We start from the raw sequence: 19,676 nt of genomic DNA on the forward strand, positions 1-19,676 counted from the left end.
CCCGGCCCCTGCTGTGCGCAGCTCAGACACCCCTGCCCCTGCTGTGCGCAGCTCAGACACCCTGCCCCTGCTGTGCGCAGCTCAGACACCCTGCCCCTGCTGTGCGCAGCTCAGACACCCCTGCCCCTGCTGTGCGCAGCTCAGACACCCCTGCCCCTGCTGTGCGCAGCTCAGACACCCCTGCCCCTGCTGTGCGCAGCTCAGACACCCCTGCCCCTGCTGTGCGCAGCTCAGACACCCCTGCCCCTGCTGTGCGCAGCTCAGACACCCCGGCCCCTGCTGTGCGCAGCTCAGACACCCCGGCCCCTGCTGTGCGCAGCTCAGACACCCCTGCCCCTGCTTTGCGCAGCTCAGACACCCCTGCCCCTGCTGTGCGCAGCTCAGACACCCCTGCCCCTGCTGTGCGCAGCTCAGACACCCCGGCCCCTGCTGTGCGCAGCTCAGACACCCCGGCCCCTGCTGTGCGCAGCTCAGACACCCCGGCCCCTGCTGTGCGCAGCTCAGACACCCCGGCCCCTGCTTTGCGCAGCTCTTAAGTTGTCAGGTATGAAGACATCATCACCTGGCACCTCCCCAGCCTTAGCCACACACAGCTGTGACATAACGGTGGAGCAGGGAGCTGACGGGTTTTTACTTCACTGTTGCAGTAAACTGTATCACCTCCACATGTTGCAGATGGGGTTGAGGCCCGGGACGTCCCTCAGGACCGGTATAATATTTAATGCAGAGCAGAAGGTCTCCATGTTATCTCCGAGCAGCAGATATCAGCGTCCTCACTTCATACTCACAGCTGAGGACTTGTTACAATTGCGTCCCGTTTATGCTCCACAGGGACACAAAGTTTTAAACTTTCTTTGGTTTTATTATTTTTTTACACAGTGAAAAACAGAAGAAAAGAACAAAATATATAAAAAATACACAATGGGGGTCGTTTATCTTTTGTGAGGGCATTTGTGTCTTTTTTTTTCTTCCCAGTTTTGGACTTGTTTGATCTTTTTTTAGATGTTGATATATTCGGCATTGGAGTCTGTGGGGATTCTGCAACTTTGTACAAAAGTTGCAAACTCTTCTAATGTTTTTCCTGCGCTGGATCGGGGCTGGAGTTTACGGACTTTTTAACCACAATTTGTGCCAAAATTGCTACTTTTTCATACATCCACATCGGGATCTTAAAGATATGTATCAAGCGCAATACTGAAAAATTCATGCCCCACTAACTTTGCTAGAAGAGTGGAAAAGTTGCAAAGCTACAAATGTGTCAAAAAAAGTCACAAATATAAAAGAGAAACATAGAAAACTCTAAATAATCTCAATTCAGTCCAAAATCATCACATAATGAGAGCAGAAGAGGTAAAAGCACAAGGATCGGCTCTAATTCCATGACTTGTCATTTTAGGTCCAAGACTCCGACCCTTATGAATAGGGGTGTGCTCTGTTCTGGGGGCGCTGCGGAGGCGCAATCCTATCCTTTACCCAGGTCTGTGCTCCCGCCAGCCAGTGACCTTGTGTCCTGATGATGTATGTAGTCGGGTCACAGCCTGAGGGAGGAATAGTCTGCAATATGTCCATAATCTGCAGACGTCTTGTACTTGTCTGGAGCCACCAGCTCCTCGATGTAACTGATCACTTCCTCGTTCTCCCAGGAGTTGTGGCGCATCAGAGCCTGGAGAGAGAGAGCAGGAAAAAAGCTCAAGGAAAAAAGCTCACACTGGAAAACCCGACACAAAGGACCCTCAATATTATGTAAACATCCTGGATACATTGTATCTACACAAAACACCCACAGAAAAACAGTATCAAAAGAAGTTACAATGTGGCCATGGAGCAAATTTCATCTGATATCTGACACCGGAACCTGATTTGTACCTGGTTCTGGACGTTCTGGAAGGCCTGCTTTAGGTCTTTCTTGGGCTTTGGTATTTGTGGGAATATCTTTCTCCAAAACCTGGAAAAAAGACAGTAAATTACACAAAACAATTTATCACTATAAATAATGTGCAGACCCACAGAGAACCTGGGGATCTCCTGTATATAATGATATATGTACAGCCGGTATAACCTGGGGATCTCCTGTATATACTGATATATGTACAGCCGGTATAACCTGGGGATCTCCTGTATATAATGATATATGTACAGCCGGTATAACCTGGGGATCTCCTGTATATAATGATATATGTACAGCCGCTATAACCTGGGGATCTCCTGTATATAATGATATATGTACAGCCGCTATAACCTGGGGATCTCCTGTATATAATGATATATGTACAGCCGCTATAACCTGGGGATCTCCTGTATATAATGATATATGTACAGCCGCTATAACCTGGGGATCTCCTGTATATAGTGATATATGTACAGCCGGTATAACCTGGGGATCTCCTGTATATAATGATATATGTGTAGCCGGTATAACCTGGGGATCTGCTGTATATAATGATATGTGTACAGCTGGTATAACCTGGGGATCTCCTGTATATAATGATATATGTACAGCCGGTATAACCTGGGGATCTCCTGTATATAGTGATATATGTACAGCCGGTATAACCTGAGGATCTCCTGTATATAATGATATATGTACAGCCGGTATAACCCGGGGATCTCCTGTATATAATGATATATGTGTAGCCGGTATAACCTGGGGATCTGCTCTCTGGCTCTCAGTCAATCCCATAGAACAGTGATGGCGAACCTTTTAGAGACAGAGTGCCCGACCTACAACCAAAATCCACTTATTTACCATTAAGTGCCAATGTTGCTTTTTAAGCAGTAACTTAATGCTACCTGTTCTTCCACTTTTTTCAATTGTATCGGCCACCTGAGGCCACCAAAACAGTTGAAAGAAGGAGGGCAAATTTAGACTTTAATTATAGCTTCTCTCCAAGTTGCCTGGGACAGCAGGAAGATTTGATGGATTTGGTCCTGTTTGGTGAACTCTGTCCTGGGGTGATGGCCTGAGTGCCCATAGAAAGGTCACCGAGTGCCACCTCTGGCACCCGTGCCATAGGTTCGCCATCACTGCCATAGAATATACATTTACTTACCTAATGCACATAAGAAATGTGATGATACTTGCTACCATGAGGCAGACAGATACAATAATCACCAAAATATTAGCTCTGTCACCATCTAAAGAGAAGCAGAGACAATGGTATATTTCTCTATACTGTGTCATATAGATGTTATATGGGATTTCAACATAAATCTCAAAATTCTTTAATCTGAAACTGATCTCAAGGTGAAAATACAAATGATGTTTTGGGCAGTTTGAGCTCCCAAATTCTAAGATCCATTTCACAAAAAAATACAAACTGATCTCACCTCCACCAATATGTATAATGTCTGACCAGGGGCTGCAGGGATAGTGATCCCAACACGATGGCAAACCCTCCGCTCTCACACGGATGAACTGACGATCAGAGGGATTCAGGAGCAAATCACTAGAGAAGCTGCAACTCCTGACTGTAAACTGCACAGAAATAAGACAAACAGGATAAAGCTTCAGTATTTCATTCTACTGTATCTCTTACATTTATACATTCAATAATACTGCCCCCTATGTACAAGAATATAACTACTATAATACTGCCCCCTATGTACAAGAATATAACTACTATAATACTGCCCCCTATGTACAGGAATATAACTACTATAATACTGCCTCCTATGTACAGGAATATAAGTACTATAATACTGCCCCCTATGTACAAGAATATAACTACTATAATACTGCCCCTATGTACAAGAATATAACTACTATAATACTGCCCCCTATGTACAGGAATATAACTACTATAATACTGCCCCCTATGTACAAGAATATAACTACTATAATACTGCCCCCTATGTACAAGAATATAACTACTATAATACTGCCCCCTATGTACAGGAATATAACTACTATAATACTGCCCCCTATGTACAGGAATATAACTACTATAATACTGCCCCCTATGTACAGGAATATAACTAGTATAATACTGCTCCTCTGTACAAGAATATAACTACTATAATACTGCTCCCTATGTACAGGAATATAACTACTATAATACTGCCCCCTATGTACAGGAATATAACTACTATAATACTGCCCCCTATGTACAGGAATATAACTACTATAATACTGCCCCCTATGTACAAGAATATAACTACTATAATACTGCCCCCTATGTACAAGAATATAACTACTATAATACTGCCCCCTATGTACAGGAATATAACTACTATAATACTGCCCCCTATGTACAGGAATATAACTACTATAATACTGCCCCCTATGTACAAGAATATAACTACTATAATACTGCCCCCTATGTACAAGAATATAACTACTATAATACTGCCCCCTTTGTACAAGAATATAACTACTATAATACTGCCCCCTATGTACAGGAATATAACTACTATAATACTGCCCCCTATGTACAGGAATATAACTACTATAATACTGCCCCCTATGTACAGGAATATAACTACTATAATACTGCCTCCTATGTACAGGAATATAACTACTATAATACTGCCCCCTATGTACAAGAAAATAACTACTATAATACTGCCCCCTATGTACAAGAATATAACTACTATAATACTGCCCCCTTGCTGAGAAGTTGTGTGCAGTGTGAGCTCCTGAGGTCTCCTCATGTCTGGAGCTAGCCCAGGGCGGGGCCACCCTGGGTGGGGAAGTTCCCCATGCAAGGCCCAGGCTCCAAGGCCTTCTCTGGGAAATAACTCCCAGACACCAAAACTAATGGATGAGAATCCTAAAATCTCCGGTACAGTAAGTCATGTCAGCGGCTGCAGTTCAGCCAGAAGTAGTCATGTAAAGAATGAAGATGTTGTGAAGAAAGAAGCAGCAGTAAGTTCCAGTTTGGTGAAGTCACCTACCAGTGTGAATGTGCAGCAGAAGCCAGTGAGTGGGAACACAATGTCGGGTCATCCAGGACAGAGGAGCGAGCAGGTTGTGCAGGAGCAGAGGAAGCCTCCAGCCCCGGCCTCACCTGTGCCGTGTACACCTCCATCAGCCAGGCAGAGGAGGACATCTCTGGAGAAGCAGACCTTGCTGGAGAACCTGCAGCAGCCTGTGCTCATCCGCTCTGAGCGCACAAGGTATGGGAGTGGAGGCAGCAAGGCCGAGACCAAACTAGCAGGGAGGCCTCAGGCTGCCACAAGTGCTGCTACTGGACAGTGTCACCCCCCAGCAGTAAGAGCCGCAGCGCGCCAGAACCCAACAGTGGCGCAGAGACCCGGACCCAACAGAGTGCCATCACCTACCACCTGTAAGAAACCTGCAGCAACTCCATGTACAGCGGCTGAGTGTGCACCTGCAGCAACTCCCTATGCAGCGGCTGAGCGTGCACCTGCAGCAACTCCCTATGCAGCGGCTGAGCGTGCACCTGAGCTCCTCCTGGCTGATCAGATTCCAGCACTGGTAAAGAGACTGGGAAACCTGAAGGAACAAAAACTGCTGCTACAAAAAAACATTGACTGTGCCTACAAGCTGAAGGCAGCAAACCCGGAGAGACATGAGCTGTTAGACAAGAAGCTGACCACCCTGGCCAAGCAGCTCGCTGACAATGTCGCCCAGACTGAGGCTGTCCTGGAGCAGATGGGTCCCCTGGCAGAGACATACAGGAACCAGGAGCGCTTCCAGGCCCAGAGACATCATGGAGGAGCATCTAATCCGGCAACTGAGACCAAGGGGAAACCTATACTCCAGCCTGCGACTTTCCCATATCAGCAAGGGGATCTCTACAAGAAAGATAAAGCCATGAAACAGCAACCACCCACAGCAGAGGCACCACAAGTCCCAGTAACCTGCAATCAGCAGAAGGATCACAGCCGTCCCTCTGATGTTACCAGAGCAGTGAAAACACCACATGTCCCAGCATTCAGCGTGCAACGTGGACATCTGCCTGATGGTAGCGGAGAACAAGCACCACAAGTCCCAGTTGACGGCTCACTGCAGCAGGACTGTGCACCTGATCCTGAAGGTAACACTGTGGCATCTGAGCAGGATCATCAGGACTCTGCTGGGACTGATTGTACTGACATTGATGGGACTTCAGTGCCTGATACTGCTCATACATCAGTGCCTAATGCTGTTTCTAATATCTGTGACACTGCTGCCCCCAATGTTGGTGATAATGCTGATGCATCTGTATCTCCTCCTGATAATACCATTGTGTGTGATAATGTTCCAGCAGGGGAAGGGCAGTCTGTGTGGGATGTTGCCATAGAGCAGGCAGAGCAGTGTATGGAGGCTGATGGTGGGGAGGGGGTAGTACAGTCTGATGCTCAGGACTTCCCTCCTCTAGTTGCTGAGGTAGCAGACCCTCAGAGTGCAGGAGCCCAGCAGCCCCCGCAGCGCCCCCAGACACAGCAGGGTACTGGCCCTCACCAGTCTTCTTCTGGCAACGCCTGGAGCCGGGGTGCACCATCTTTTTCATCCGGCTCTCATTACACCGGTCAGGCATTTAAGAGGAGGAATGTGGTGAGATTTAGGCACAAAGGGGCCAAGGAGGACCTACCTGACAGGCGGTTTGTGGTCAGGTCGCTATTGTGTGAACAAATGGGTTTCTCGCCAAGTGACATTTTGGCAGTAATTAACCTCCCCGACCGCCAGGGATATGATGTGAGCTTTAAGCTGATGTGCAACCTGGACCGCTTTTGGGCCGTCTTCCCCAGGTTTAGAGATGCAGAGGGGTGGAATAATTTCAGCTTCATCCCCATCTCTAAACTTGGTACAGTCACTGTCACAGTCATCTTCTGGAATGAGTCTGTTCCCCAGCAGGATATTGTCATCTGGCTCAAGAGGCACTGTGACCTCATGTCAGAGCTCACCAAGACCCGGGATGAGGACGGGATCTGGACAGGAGGGTGGAAGGTCCTGGTGAAATTAAGACAGTACAACAACATAACCCAGCATCTGCCCAACTCCTTCTTCATTGGCCGGGAGAAGGGGGTATGTTTCTATCCAGGTCAGCCCCGTAGATGCTTCAAATGCGGTAGAGTCGGTCACATCGCCAGTAATTGCTCTGTGGTCAAGTGCAGCCTGTGTGGGGATATCGGCCATGTGAGTGCGGACTGCCAGAACATCAGGTGTAACCTGTGCGGGGAGATCGGGCATGCCCACAGGGATTGTCCCAATGCCTGGCACAACATATGTAAGAGCTTCCCTGATGAAGACCTATTGGCAGGGGCAGATGACCTGGGGGAGGAGGAGGCTTTGTTATTAGGGTCAGATCAGGCTACGCCAGAACCTCATCAGGTCCTAGAGTCAAGTGATGCTATACCAACACCAGAGCAGCCTCAGACCCAAACCACAGAGGGAGATATGGAAGTTGTCCAGCAGGTTGCACCACCCTCAGTGCTCATTCCCTCTCCAGCCACAACATCTGCTAATAAGAGGAGGAAAAAAGATAGGTCCACCCGGAAGCCTGAGGGTGAGTGGACCACAGTTCACAAGTCATCAAAGATCAGAGTGGACAGTGGAACAGACATGACCATGACAGTCAATAGATTCAGTGTCCTCTCAGAGTCAGACGCAGAGGAGGAGCTAGAGAAGGAACTTCAGAGGATGGTGGCAGAGTATGATGAGGATCCCGATGGTGACCCCCCCTCAAAACGGAGACCCCATAGGGTGGGGCCAGAGTCTGAATCAGACATGGAGACGGGTGGTGAAGAGGAGGGATCTGATCCAGATTTATGATGATGGGGACACTCTCTCTGCTTCTTGTTATGGCTCTAATGGCGAACTTTAATCTGAAAATAATATCTAGCAATGTCAACAGCATTAGGGCAAGAAGGACAAGACATGCGGTGTATGAACATCTACATTATCTCGATGCCGATGTCTTTTTCCTACAGGAGACTCATCTTAATAGTCTTAGTTTGTTAAAAGAAGCAGAGAGAGAATGGCGCTCCGGGCCGTCCATCTGGTCACTGTCTGTGGAGCCGTGTGCCGGGGTCTCCATACTGTTTAATACCCACGATGTCACCATTCACAGACTAACCGAGGTGTCGATGGGAAGATGTTTGGTGCTGGAGGTTACTATCCGAGGTAGAAGGCTCCGGCTTATCAATATCTATGGTCCACAGACAGTGACTGAGAGAGTCAATCTATTTAATGACGTGAAGCCATATTTATTTACATCTCTCCCAGTCATCATGGCGGGTGATTTCAATGCCACTAGGACAGTGAGTGACAGACCCACTGGTAGGCCTCTTGCTAGGGACTCTAAGGTCTTAAATGATATTATAGCACAGTCAGGTTTGTCTGATGTCTTTGTGCAGGGTGGTAGGAAACCCAAATTTACCTACTCCTGTGCTGGGAGGCATAGCAGAATAGACCTAGCGCTGGTGACTCCCTCGGAGGTCATTGGGGATAGAAGTGAGAAGTCTGTCCCATACTTGGATCACCTGGCCCTATACTTCTACTTAGGTAATACAGAACGGCCAGATATAGGAAGAGGCTTGTGGAGACTAAATTCTACCCTATTAGAAGATGTGTTTGTCCAGGAGCAAGTCCACTCTCTTATACAGGGTGAATCGGAGAGAGTGTATTTCTATAACCACATATCCGACTGGTGGGAGGACGTCAAGGAGGAGATCCGGTCCCTCTTGAAGAGACTGTCAGTGAAGAAGGGTAAGAGCAAGTACAGCCAGTATCTCAAGCTGCGGGAAGAATTGGAGTCACTCTATTCGGCGGGTGGGGATGACAAACAAAAGATTGACCGACTGAAATCTGAAATAAAGCAGTATCAGTACAGCCGCTACACGTCCCTGGTTGTGGAGCGAGACTACGGAAACTTAGTCACGCCAGATCCATATGAGAGTTGCCGGGAACGTGTGGCTAAGAAATCTATCACAGGTCTCACTGACTCCCAGGGAGTTTTACAGGAATCTCGGGAGGGTATCCTGGGGGTGGTGAGATCCTACTATGCTGAATTATTTCAGAAGAAGGTTTTGGATAAAGACAAAATGGCTCAATTCTTGGAGGCAACTCCAGGCCCTGACACTAGAGATTTGGACTTTTCTCCTTTGACAGCAGAAATAACAGAGGAGGAGGTTAAAGAGGCCATTGATAAGTTACATCTGAAGAAGGCACCAGGTCCTGATGGTATTACCGCAGAATTCTATAAGAAGTTCAGGGACCTCTTAGCCCCGATCCTTGTGGATGTGTTTACCAATTGTCTAAAAAATCACCTGATGCCTCCATCCATGAGAGTGTCCTCCCTTATTCTGCTGTCTAAAGGTAAGGAGCCTAGTGACATCAAGAACTGGAGGCCGATCGCCGTCTTGAATGTTGATAGGAAAATTCTGGCAAAAATCCTCTTCTCTAGATTAGTCTGTTTGTCCCCGGCACTGTTGGCAGGCTCTCAGTACGGCACAGTAAAAGGGCGGAACATCTCTGGAGCAGTCATCTCGATAAGAGAGATGTTTGAGAGATGTAAAGCCCTGAGGTGTGGGAGATATGTTGTAGGTCTGGACCAGGCTAAAGCCTTTGACAGGGTTGATCACGATTATCTATGGGCCACTTTATCAAAGTACGGTATTCCGGGACAATTTATAGATTGGCTGAGAACTTTGTATAGAGAGGCTGAGAGCTTTCCTCTGATCAATGGTTGGCAGGGGGACACTTTCGGGGTAGAGGCTGGGGTGCGACAAGGTTGTCCTCTGAGTCCACTGCTGTATGTGTTTGCTATCGACCCGTTCCTGAGATCACTGCAGCGGTGTGATTTTCAGGGGGTGCCTGTCCCCCATTGCTTGCCTTTGAAGGTAGTCGCCTACGCGGATGATGTGACTGTGGTGATATCTGAACCTCGTGAGGTGGAGATGCTGTCCACAGCCATCAGAAGTTACTCAGAGGCCTCCGGGTCTCTGGTCAACCTTGAGAAGAGTCAAGCTTTCTGGAAATTGGATACTGCTCCTGGCTTTGATCTGCCACAATTCGCCAAGGCCTCCACCCATATCAAGATCCTTGGGGTTAAATTCGGGAGGGAAGATAATGCCAAACTAAATTGGGAAGAGAAGTTGGATACCGGAAATGTAAAGGTTCAGCGATGGAAGAACTGGAGGCTGACCTATAGAGAAAGGGTTACTCTGCTGAAGACTTACCTGGTCCCTGTCTTCCTCTACGTCTCTGTCGTCTTTCCTTTGCCAGAATCTTTCTCCGCTCGGCTCTTTAGCCTGTTCTTCCAGCTTTTATGGGGGAACAGGTTGAACCCAGTAAAAAGAGGGATCACCTATCTGCAGAGGAGAGAGGGTGGACTGGATATGTTAAATCCAAGGGTATTTTTTGACTCCATGTTTCTGAAAGTCAATTTTGGTTGCCTGGACTCAAACAATGGTCTCCTGTGGGTAAGTAGTGTCAGGGACTGGATATTGCCTTTTGCAGAGTCTTGGGTGCGAGGCGGCAGTCTCAAGAGGGGCCGATGGACTCCTGGCTTCCTCCCCCAGTATCTGGTATATGGTCTGAAGTGTGTCAGGATGTGGAAGCTGGAGAAGTCCTACATTGTGAGTAACAGCAGGAGAGATCTCTATACTAGGATATGTCAGGCTTTCTACCATTCCCCACTCGCTCTTAGAGACTGTGTGACCACCACCTTACAGAAGAGTCTCAGGTTCCTCAATGGGAAGCGACTTCCCCCCAAGTTGTTTGATATTTCTTGGTTGTCACTACATGGGAAGTTATTTGTGAGAGGGAACCTAAAGTTTGTGAGTGTGGCAGATAGGAAGTGTCCCCTGGGGTGTCAGCAGGAGGAGACGATGGAACATTTCATCTCTGAGTGCTGGGGAGGGAGGAAGATCTGGAAGGAAGTGTCTGACCTGCTGAACATCCCGAGGCTGCAATTCCTCCAGTACCCGGACATCATCTATGGCGTCCCATCTCCAGATGGTGATATAGATCCGGGAACCATGTATCTCATAATAACAGTGATAAAGTATTACCAATGGCATGCCAGAACCCGGGTGTCCCTGCATAGTGAGGACTATAACTACATGGCTGTGGTATCCCAAATATTATCAGAGATAAGGTGGATAAAATCACTGGAAGTCAGGAAAGACCAAAGAAATAGGAAATTATGGAGGAATATATCTGGTGTATAATTTCTATATTTATTGATTTAGTTTTCTTCTTTTTCCTTTCCAGCAGCAGCTATGGACTCTAAGTTACATTTACTCTGAGTTTATATTTGTTTGATTCCTAATTGTGTATACAGAAGAATGTATTTATGATTTTGTTTAATTGTATTTTGTTGGTTTTTACAATAAAAATTGCCCCCTATGTACAGGAATATAACTACTATAATACTGCCCCCTATGTACAAGAATATAACTACTATAATACTGCCCCCTATGTACAAGAATATAACTACTATAATACTGCCCCCTATGTACAAGAATATAACTACTATAATACTGCCCCCTATGTACAGGAATATAACTACTATAATACTGCCCCCTATGTACAGGAATATAACTACTATAATACTGCCCCCTATGTACAAGAATATAACTACTATAATACTGCCCCCTATGTACAAGAATATAACTACTATAATACTGCCCCCTATGTACAAGAATATAACTACTATAATACTGCCCCCTATGTACAAGAATATAACTACTATAATACTGCCCCCTATGTACAGGAATATAACTACTATAATACTGCCCCCTATGTACAGGAATATAACTACTATAATACTGCCCTCTATGTACAAGAATATAACTACTATAATACTGCCCCCTATGTACAGGAATATAACTACTATAATACTGCCCCCTATGTACAGGAATATAACTACTATAATACTGTCCCCTATGTACAAGAATATAACTACTATAATACTGCCCCCTATGTACAGGAATATAACTACTATAATACTGCCCCCTATGTACAGGAATATAACTACTATAATACTGCCCCCTATGTTCAGGAATATAACTACTATAATACTGCCGCCTATGTACAGGAATATAACTACTATAATACTGCCCCCTATGTACAAGAATATAACTACTATAATACTGCTCCCTATGTACAGGAATATAACTACTATAATACTGCCCCCTATGTACAAGAATATAGCTACTATAATACTGCCCCCTATGTACAGGAATATAACTACTATAATACTGCTCCCTATGTACAGGAATATAACTACTATAATACTGCTCCCTATGTACAGGAATATAACTACTATAATACTGCTCCCTATGCACAAGAATATAACTACTATAATACTGCCCCCTATGCACAAGAATATAGCTACTATAATACTGCCCCCTATGTACAGGAATATAACTACTATAATACTGCCCCCTATGTACAGGGATATAACTACTATAATACTGCCCCCTATGTACAGGGATATAACTACTATAATACTGCCCCTATGTACAAGAATATAACTACTATAATACTGCCCCTATGTACAGGAATATAACTACTATAATACTGCCCCCTATGTACAGGAATATAACTACTATAATACTGCCCCCTGTGTACAGGAATATAACTACTATAATACTGCCCCCTGTGTACAAGAATATAACTACTATAATACTGCCCCCTGTGTACAGGAATATAACTACTATAATACTGCCCCCTGTGTACAGGAATATAACTACTATAATACTGCCCCCTGTGTACAAGAATATAACTACTATAATACTGTCCCCCTATGTACAGGAATATAACTACTATAATATTGCCCCCTATGTACAAAAATATAACTACTATAATACTGCCCCCTATGTACAAGAATATAACTACTATAATACTGCCCCTATGTACAAGAATATAACTACTATAATACTGCCCCCTATGTTCAGGAATATAACTACTATAATACTGCCGCCTATGTACAGGAATATAACTACTATAATACTGCCCCCTATGTACAAGAATATAACTACTATAATACTGCTCCCTATGTACAGGAATATAACTACTATAATACTGCCCCCTATGTACAAGAATATAGCTACTATAATACTGCCCCCTATGTACAGGAATATAACTACTATAATACTGCTCCCTATGTACAGGAATATAACTACTATAATACTGCTCCCTATGTACAGGAATATAACTACTATAATACTGCTCCCTATGTACAGGAATATAACTACTATAATACTGCCCCCTATGTACAGGAATATAACTACTATAATACTGCCCCCTATGTACAGGGATATAACTACTATAATACTGGCCCCTATGTACAGGGATATAACTACTATAATACTGCCCCTATGTACAAGAATATAACTACTATAATACTGCCCCTATGTACAGGAATATAACTACTATAATACTGCCCCCTATGTACAGGAATATAACTACTATAATACTGCCCCCTGTGTACAGGAATATAACTACTATAATACTGCCCCCTGTGTACAGGAATATAACTACTATAATACTGCCCCCTGTGTACAAGAATATAACTACTATAATACTGCCCCCTATGTACAGGAATATAACTACTATAATACTGCCCCCTGTGTACAGGAATATAACTACTATAATACTGCCCCCTGTGTACAGGAATATAACTACTATAATACTGCCCCCTGTGTACAGGAATATAACTACTATAATACTGCTCCCTATGTACAGGAATATAACTACTATAATACTGCCCCCTATGTACAAGAATATAGCTACTATAATACTGCCCCCTATGTACAGGAATATAACTACTATAATACTGCTCCCTATGTACAGGAATATAACTACTATAATACTGCTCCCTATGTACAGGAATATAACTACTATAATACTGCTCCCTATGTACAGGAATATAACTACTATAATACTGCCCCCTATGTACAGGAATATAACTACTATAATACTGCCCCCTATGTACAGGGATATAACTACTATAATACTGGCCCCTATGTACAGGGATATAACTACTATAATACTGCCCCTATGTACAAGAATATAACTACTATAATACTGCCCCTATGTACAGGAATATAACTACTATAATACTGCCCCCTATGTACAGGAATATAACTACTATAATACTGCCCCCTGTGTACAGGAATATAACTACTATAATACTGCCCCCTGTGTACAGGAATATAACTACTATAATACTGCCCCCTGTGTACAAGAATATAACTACTATAATACTGCCCCCTATGTACAGGAATATAACTACTATAATACTGCCCCCTGTGTACAGGAATATAACTACTATAATACTGCCCCCTGTGTACAGGAATATAACTACTATAATACTGCCCCCTGTGTACAGGAATATAACTACTATAATACTGCCCCCTGTGTACAGGAATATAACTACTATAATACTGCCCCCTGTGTACAAGAATATAACTACTATAATACTGCCCCCTATGTACAGGAATATAACTACTATAATATTGCCCCCTATGTACAAGAATATAACTACTATAATACTGCCCCCTATGTACAAGAATATAACTACTATAATACTGCCCCTATGTACAAGAATATAACTACTATAATACTGCCCCCTATGTTCAGGAATATAACTACTATAATACTGCCGCCTATGTACAGGAATATAACTACTATAATACTGCTCCCTATGTACAGGAATATAACTACTATAATACTGCCCCCTATGTACAAGAATATAACTACTATAATACTGCTCCCTATGTACAGGAATATAACTACTATAATACTGCCCCCTATGTACAAGAATATAACTACTATAATACTGCTCCCTATGTACAGGAATATAACTACTATAATACTGCCCCCTATGTACAAGAATATAACTACTATAATACTGCCCCCTATGTACAAGAATATACCTACTATAATACTGCCCCCTATGTACAAGAATATACCTACTATAATACTGCCCCCTATGTACAAGAATATAACTACTATAATACTGCCCCCTATGTACAGGAATATAACTACTATAATACTGCCCCCTATGTACAGGAATATAACTACTATAATACTGCTCCCTATGTACAAGAATATAACTACTATAATACTGCCCCCTATGTACAAGAATATAACTACTATAATACTGCCCCCTATGTACAAGAATATAACTACTATAATACTGCCCCCTATGTACAAGAATATAACTACTATAATACTGCCCCCTATGTACAGGAATATAACTACTATAATACTGCCCCCTATGTACAGGAATATAACTACTATAATACTGCCCCCTATGTACAAGAATAACTACTATAATACTGCCCCTATGTACACTAATATAACTACTATAATACTGCCCCCTATGTACAAGAATATAACTACTATAATACTGCCCCCTATGTACAAGAATATAACTACTATAATACTGCCCCCTATGTACAGGAATATAACTACTATAATACTGCCCCTATGTACACTAATATAACTACTATAATACTGCCCCCTATGTACAGGGATATAACTACTATAATACTTGCAGCACTCCCTCCGCCATCATTACAGACATGTGACCTGTGTCATGTATACAATGTAGCGGTATTATATTACGGTATCGTTCTTGCTCTGGGACCAGATGTTGATGTGGTAGGTGAAGCAGATATCATTCATTGTGTTGATGGGTTTGCTCCAGTGTAGTCCGGTCTGGTCCAGCTTCAGGTTCTGGACAGGGGGGATCATCTCTGCAATAAGAACACAGTTGTTACATTGTTATCCTGTAAGTAATTGGAGGTTTTGGGGTTTGATACTTTATTGTGGGGTGCAGGACTTCATGTTTGGGTTTTCGGGGGTCAAGTCTCCAGCCGGCCCCTCACCTATATCCATGGAGTTGTAGATCTTCTCGGTGGCTCTGATCTTTCGGCTGTGACTTGTTCCGTTGATGTGGATCAGGATCCTTTCGGAAGACATCTCCCCCAAAGAGACGCGACACCCGACCCTCCTGCGCCCCCCGGGCTCCGCGCTGTAGTCCTGGCATCTCCTTGTCACGTAATCTTTTCTGCAAGAGACCAAGCGTCACGTGGTACAAGGTATGAGACGCAGTGTGGCCGCCACTGGTAGGGGCGCAGTGTGGCCGCCACTGGTAGGGGCGCAGTGTGCACGCCACTGGTAGGGGCGCAGAGTGCACGCCACTGGTAGGGGCGCAGAGTGCACGCCACTGGTAGGGGCGCAGAGTGCACGCCACTGGTAGGGGCGCAGAGTGCACGCCACTGGTAGGGGCGCAGAGTGCACGCCACTGGTAGGGGCGCAGAGTGCACGCCACTGGTAGGGGCGCAGAGTGCACGCCACTGGTAGGGGCGCAGAGTGCACGCCACTGGTAGGGGCGCAGAGTGCACGCCACTGGTAGGGGCGCAGTGTGCACGCCACTGGTAGGGGCGCAGTGTGCACGCCACTGGTAGGGGCGCAGAGTGGCCGCCACTGGTAGGGGCGCAGAGTGGCCGCCACTGGTAGGGGCGCAGAGTGGCCGCCACTGGTAGGGGCGCAGAGTGGCCGCCACTGGTAGGGGCGCTGTCAGGTTCGCTAGGGAGAATGCTGGAACTTCTGGTGGTGGCAGCAGCGTTCTCCGAACCCCGGCGCGTGTCCGCGCAAACTCCACCTCTCGTCCTGGGCAGCGGCTGCTAAGATCTCGCGCTGTCTAGGAGTGGCTGGGACTTTGAACCTCAGCTTGGTGCCTGTTGTTCTGCACCGTGAGGGGTTAATTCCCAGATGCTGTCCAGCTCCTATCAGGTTCTGGAGGTGGAGTTCTGGCTGCATAAATTGCAGCTTCACTAGTCACCTGTGCCAGTGTTTGAAATCTCTTTCTCCACTTGCTTGCTGCACTAGGTTGTATTGCTCTGTATCTGTATTGTTGTTACCTCGGCTAGTTTTTGACATTGACTTATTGCTTACTGACTTTGCTATTGACGTACCCTCCCGTTGTGACTCCGGCTAGTTTACGATTCTTTTGTGTTTTATGTTCGTCAGTCTGTTTGTATTTCCCTTCCCGCACTTAAACCAGAGTATTCCGAGTCTTCAAGTAGTCGCCCCACGGTTTAGCGTGGGGGGGCTATAGGAAGGGACAGAGGCTGGGGCAAGCTCAGGGCACACTATCCCCTGTCTTTTGTGTACCCAATCCTAACAGAAACACTGGCCACACATAGGTCTGCATCCTGTATCCGACCTGCTACATTCTCTCCTTCCATGGAGCCTTTGTCAGCTGTGGTCGCTCAGGTCCAGACCCTAACTCAGCTTGTTCAGGATCTAGCTTCCCGTCTCCAAATTCAGGAATCTATGCAGGTTCCACAACGGACATCACCGCAGGATCCACTGCCACCCATGCCTGAACCTAAGGTTCCTCTCCCTGACGTGTTTTTTGGTGACCGTAAGAAATTTTTTTCATTTCGGGAGGGCTGTAAACTTTACTTTTCTTTACGCCCTCGTTCATCGGGCACAGAGATTCAAAGGGTGGGCGTGGTAATTTCCCTGTTGCGTGGGGATCCGCAAAATTGGGCTTTTTCTCTCCCACCTGACTCTCCATCCCGTTCTTCTCTTGACGCTTTTTTTTCTGCTCTAGGCCAGATTTATGACGAACCTGACCGCCGAGCACTTGCAGTTTCCCACCTTAGATCTCTGTGTCAGGGAAAACGGACAGCAGAAGATTATTGTGCCCAGTTCAGACAGTATGTGACTGACTCGCAATGGAATGACTGCGCCCTAAAGGACCAATTTATGTCCGGACTGTCAGATCGAGTACAGGACTTAGTCTTAGCTTATGCCGAGCCTCAGACATTAGATGATGCTATGACTCTGGTCATCCGAGTTGATCGTCGCCTAAGATCCAGGCGATCACCTCGGGTGTCCTCTGACTGTCAGCCAGCGGCCAATCTGTCTCCGGGTAGTCCAGAATTGGAATCCATGGAGCTGGATAGCATCTCTCCTGCACAGCGGAAGCAACATCGAATGAGACATCATCTTTGTTTCTACTGTGGAAGTCCTGATCATCAGGTCAACACCTGTTCCAAGAGGCAGCAGCAGGAAAACTTCCGCTCCTAAGCAGTAGTCGGGGGGACTGCTTAGGAGCTCAGGTACTCCCAATTGTGTCTAGAATGTATTTACCTTGTACTATTAAGTTTCAGTCTGTTTCCTGCACTGGTCGCGCCTTTTTGGATTCAGGTGCTGCGTCTAATTTAATTGATTATAGTTTTGTCTCTCAGTTTCGCATGTCATTGATTCCATTGTCCACTCCTATCCAGATGTCGGGTGCGGATTTGACCCCTCTACAGGCAGGGTTGATTAAATTCCGAACCCCGCAGATAAAACTTATGGTAGGAGCTATGCATGTAGAATGGTGTTCTTTCCTAGTTATGGAAAACCTGTCTGAAAATGTCATTCTTGGTCTACCCTGGCTCCGGATCCATAATCCGGTAATTAATTGGGAAACTCTGGAGCTGGTTCATTGGGGTCCTCACTGTAAGGATCACCTGTCCAGAGTTTCATTATGTACAGTAGTGGCGGAAGATCAGAGTCTTCCAGGTTTTCTCTCTGATTACTCAGATGTGTTTTCAAAACCCTTATCCCAAGTACTTCCTCCTCACAGGGAGTTTGATTGTAAAATTGACCTTCTTCCTGATGCTAGATTGCCAAAGGGTCGTATATATAACCTGTCGGTACCTGAACGGGAGGCACTGAAGAGTTATATTGAGGAGAGTTTGGCAATCGGACATATCCGTCCTTCTGAGTCGCCCACTGGGGCCGGGTTCTTTTTTGTTGAGAAAAAAGACGGTGGTTTACGGCCGTGTATTGATTATCGAGAATTAAACAAGATAACGGTAAAAAACTCAGGTCCTCTCCCCTTGATCCCGGATCTCTTAAATCAGGTTTCTGGGGCCCAAGTTTTCTCTAAATTAGATCTCAGAGGGGCTTATAACCTGATTCGGATCCGGGAAGGGGATGAGTGGAAAACCGCATTTAATACACCTTTGGGACACTTTGAATACCTGGTTATGCCCTTTGGTTTGAGTAATGCCCCAGCGGTTTTTCAAGGGTTTATGAACTCCATCTTTCATGATTACATCGGTGTGTTTATGGTGGTTTATCTAGACGATATTTTGATTTTCTCTCCTGATATGGTTTCTCACCAGCAACACCTCCGCCAAGTACTTACCAGGTTGCGCAAAAACCACCTCTTCGCTAAGCTGGAAAAGTGTGTTTTTTGCGTCCAGAAGGTTTCCTTCTTAGGTTATGTTGTGACTCCCTCTGATGTACAGATGGATCCGAGTAAGGTTCAGGCGCTCACGGACTGGGTTCGGCCTACCAATCTTAAGGCCCTACAACGTTTTTTAGGTTTCGCTAACTATTATCGGAACTTTATAAAGAACTTTTCCGTGATCGCCAAACCCCTCACGGATCTAACCCGTAAGGGTGCTGATCCGAACAATTGGTCCCCTGCCGCTTGCTCAGCGTTTGAAACTTTAAAAGCGGCATTCTCGTCAGCCCCAGTCTTGGTTCAACCTGACCTCTCTCTACCGTTTGTTGTGGAGGTGGATGCCTCCGAGGTAGGAGTTGGTGCAGTGTTGTCTCAGGGGTCCTCCACTCTCACCAGACTTAGGCCCTGTGCATATTTCTCTAGAAAGTTTTCCTCTTGTGAGAGGAATTATGATATTGGTAATCGAGAGCTCCTTGCCATTAAGTGGGCATTTGAAGTCTGGCGACACTTTTTGGAGGG

At 45.5% G+C, this 19,676-nt stretch overlaps 1 protein-coding gene across 4 annotated transcripts in view; it reads right to left on the reverse strand.

Annotated features, from left to right (window-relative positions):
• Positions 1 to 854: 854 nt before the first annotated feature.
• IL5RA (interleukin 5 receptor subunit alpha) overlaps positions 855 to 19,676 on the reverse strand; it is an 89,952-nt gene continuing 71,130 nt past the window's right edge. For all 4 annotated transcript variants that reach the window (XM_072132000.1, XM_072132003.1, XM_072132002.1 and 1 more), the window contains 6 exons: positions 15,790 to 15,971; positions 15,527 to 15,657; positions 3,328 to 3,475; positions 3,051 to 3,135; positions 1,867 to 1,945; positions 855 to 1,663 (listed from right to left, as the gene is read on the reverse strand). In XM_072132000.1, the coding sequence (XP_071988101.1) occupies positions 1,532 to 1,663; positions 1,867 to 1,945; positions 3,051 to 3,135; positions 3,328 to 3,475; positions 15,527 to 15,657; positions 15,790 to 15,971 (757 nt within the window). In that variant the 3' untranslated portion in view covers positions 855 to 1,531. The remainder of the gene's footprint in view (positions 1,664 to 1,866; positions 1,946 to 3,050; positions 3,136 to 3,327; positions 3,476 to 15,526; positions 15,658 to 15,789; positions 15,972 to 19,676) is intronic.

This window comes from Engystomops pustulosus, unplaced genomic scaffold (genome assembly GCF_040894005.1).
Source record: "Engystomops pustulosus unplaced genomic scaffold, aEngPut4.maternal MAT_SCAFFOLD_197, whole genome shotgun sequence".
Taxonomy (NCBI): Eukaryota; Metazoa; Chordata; class Amphibia; order Anura; family Leptodactylidae; genus Engystomops; species Engystomops pustulosus.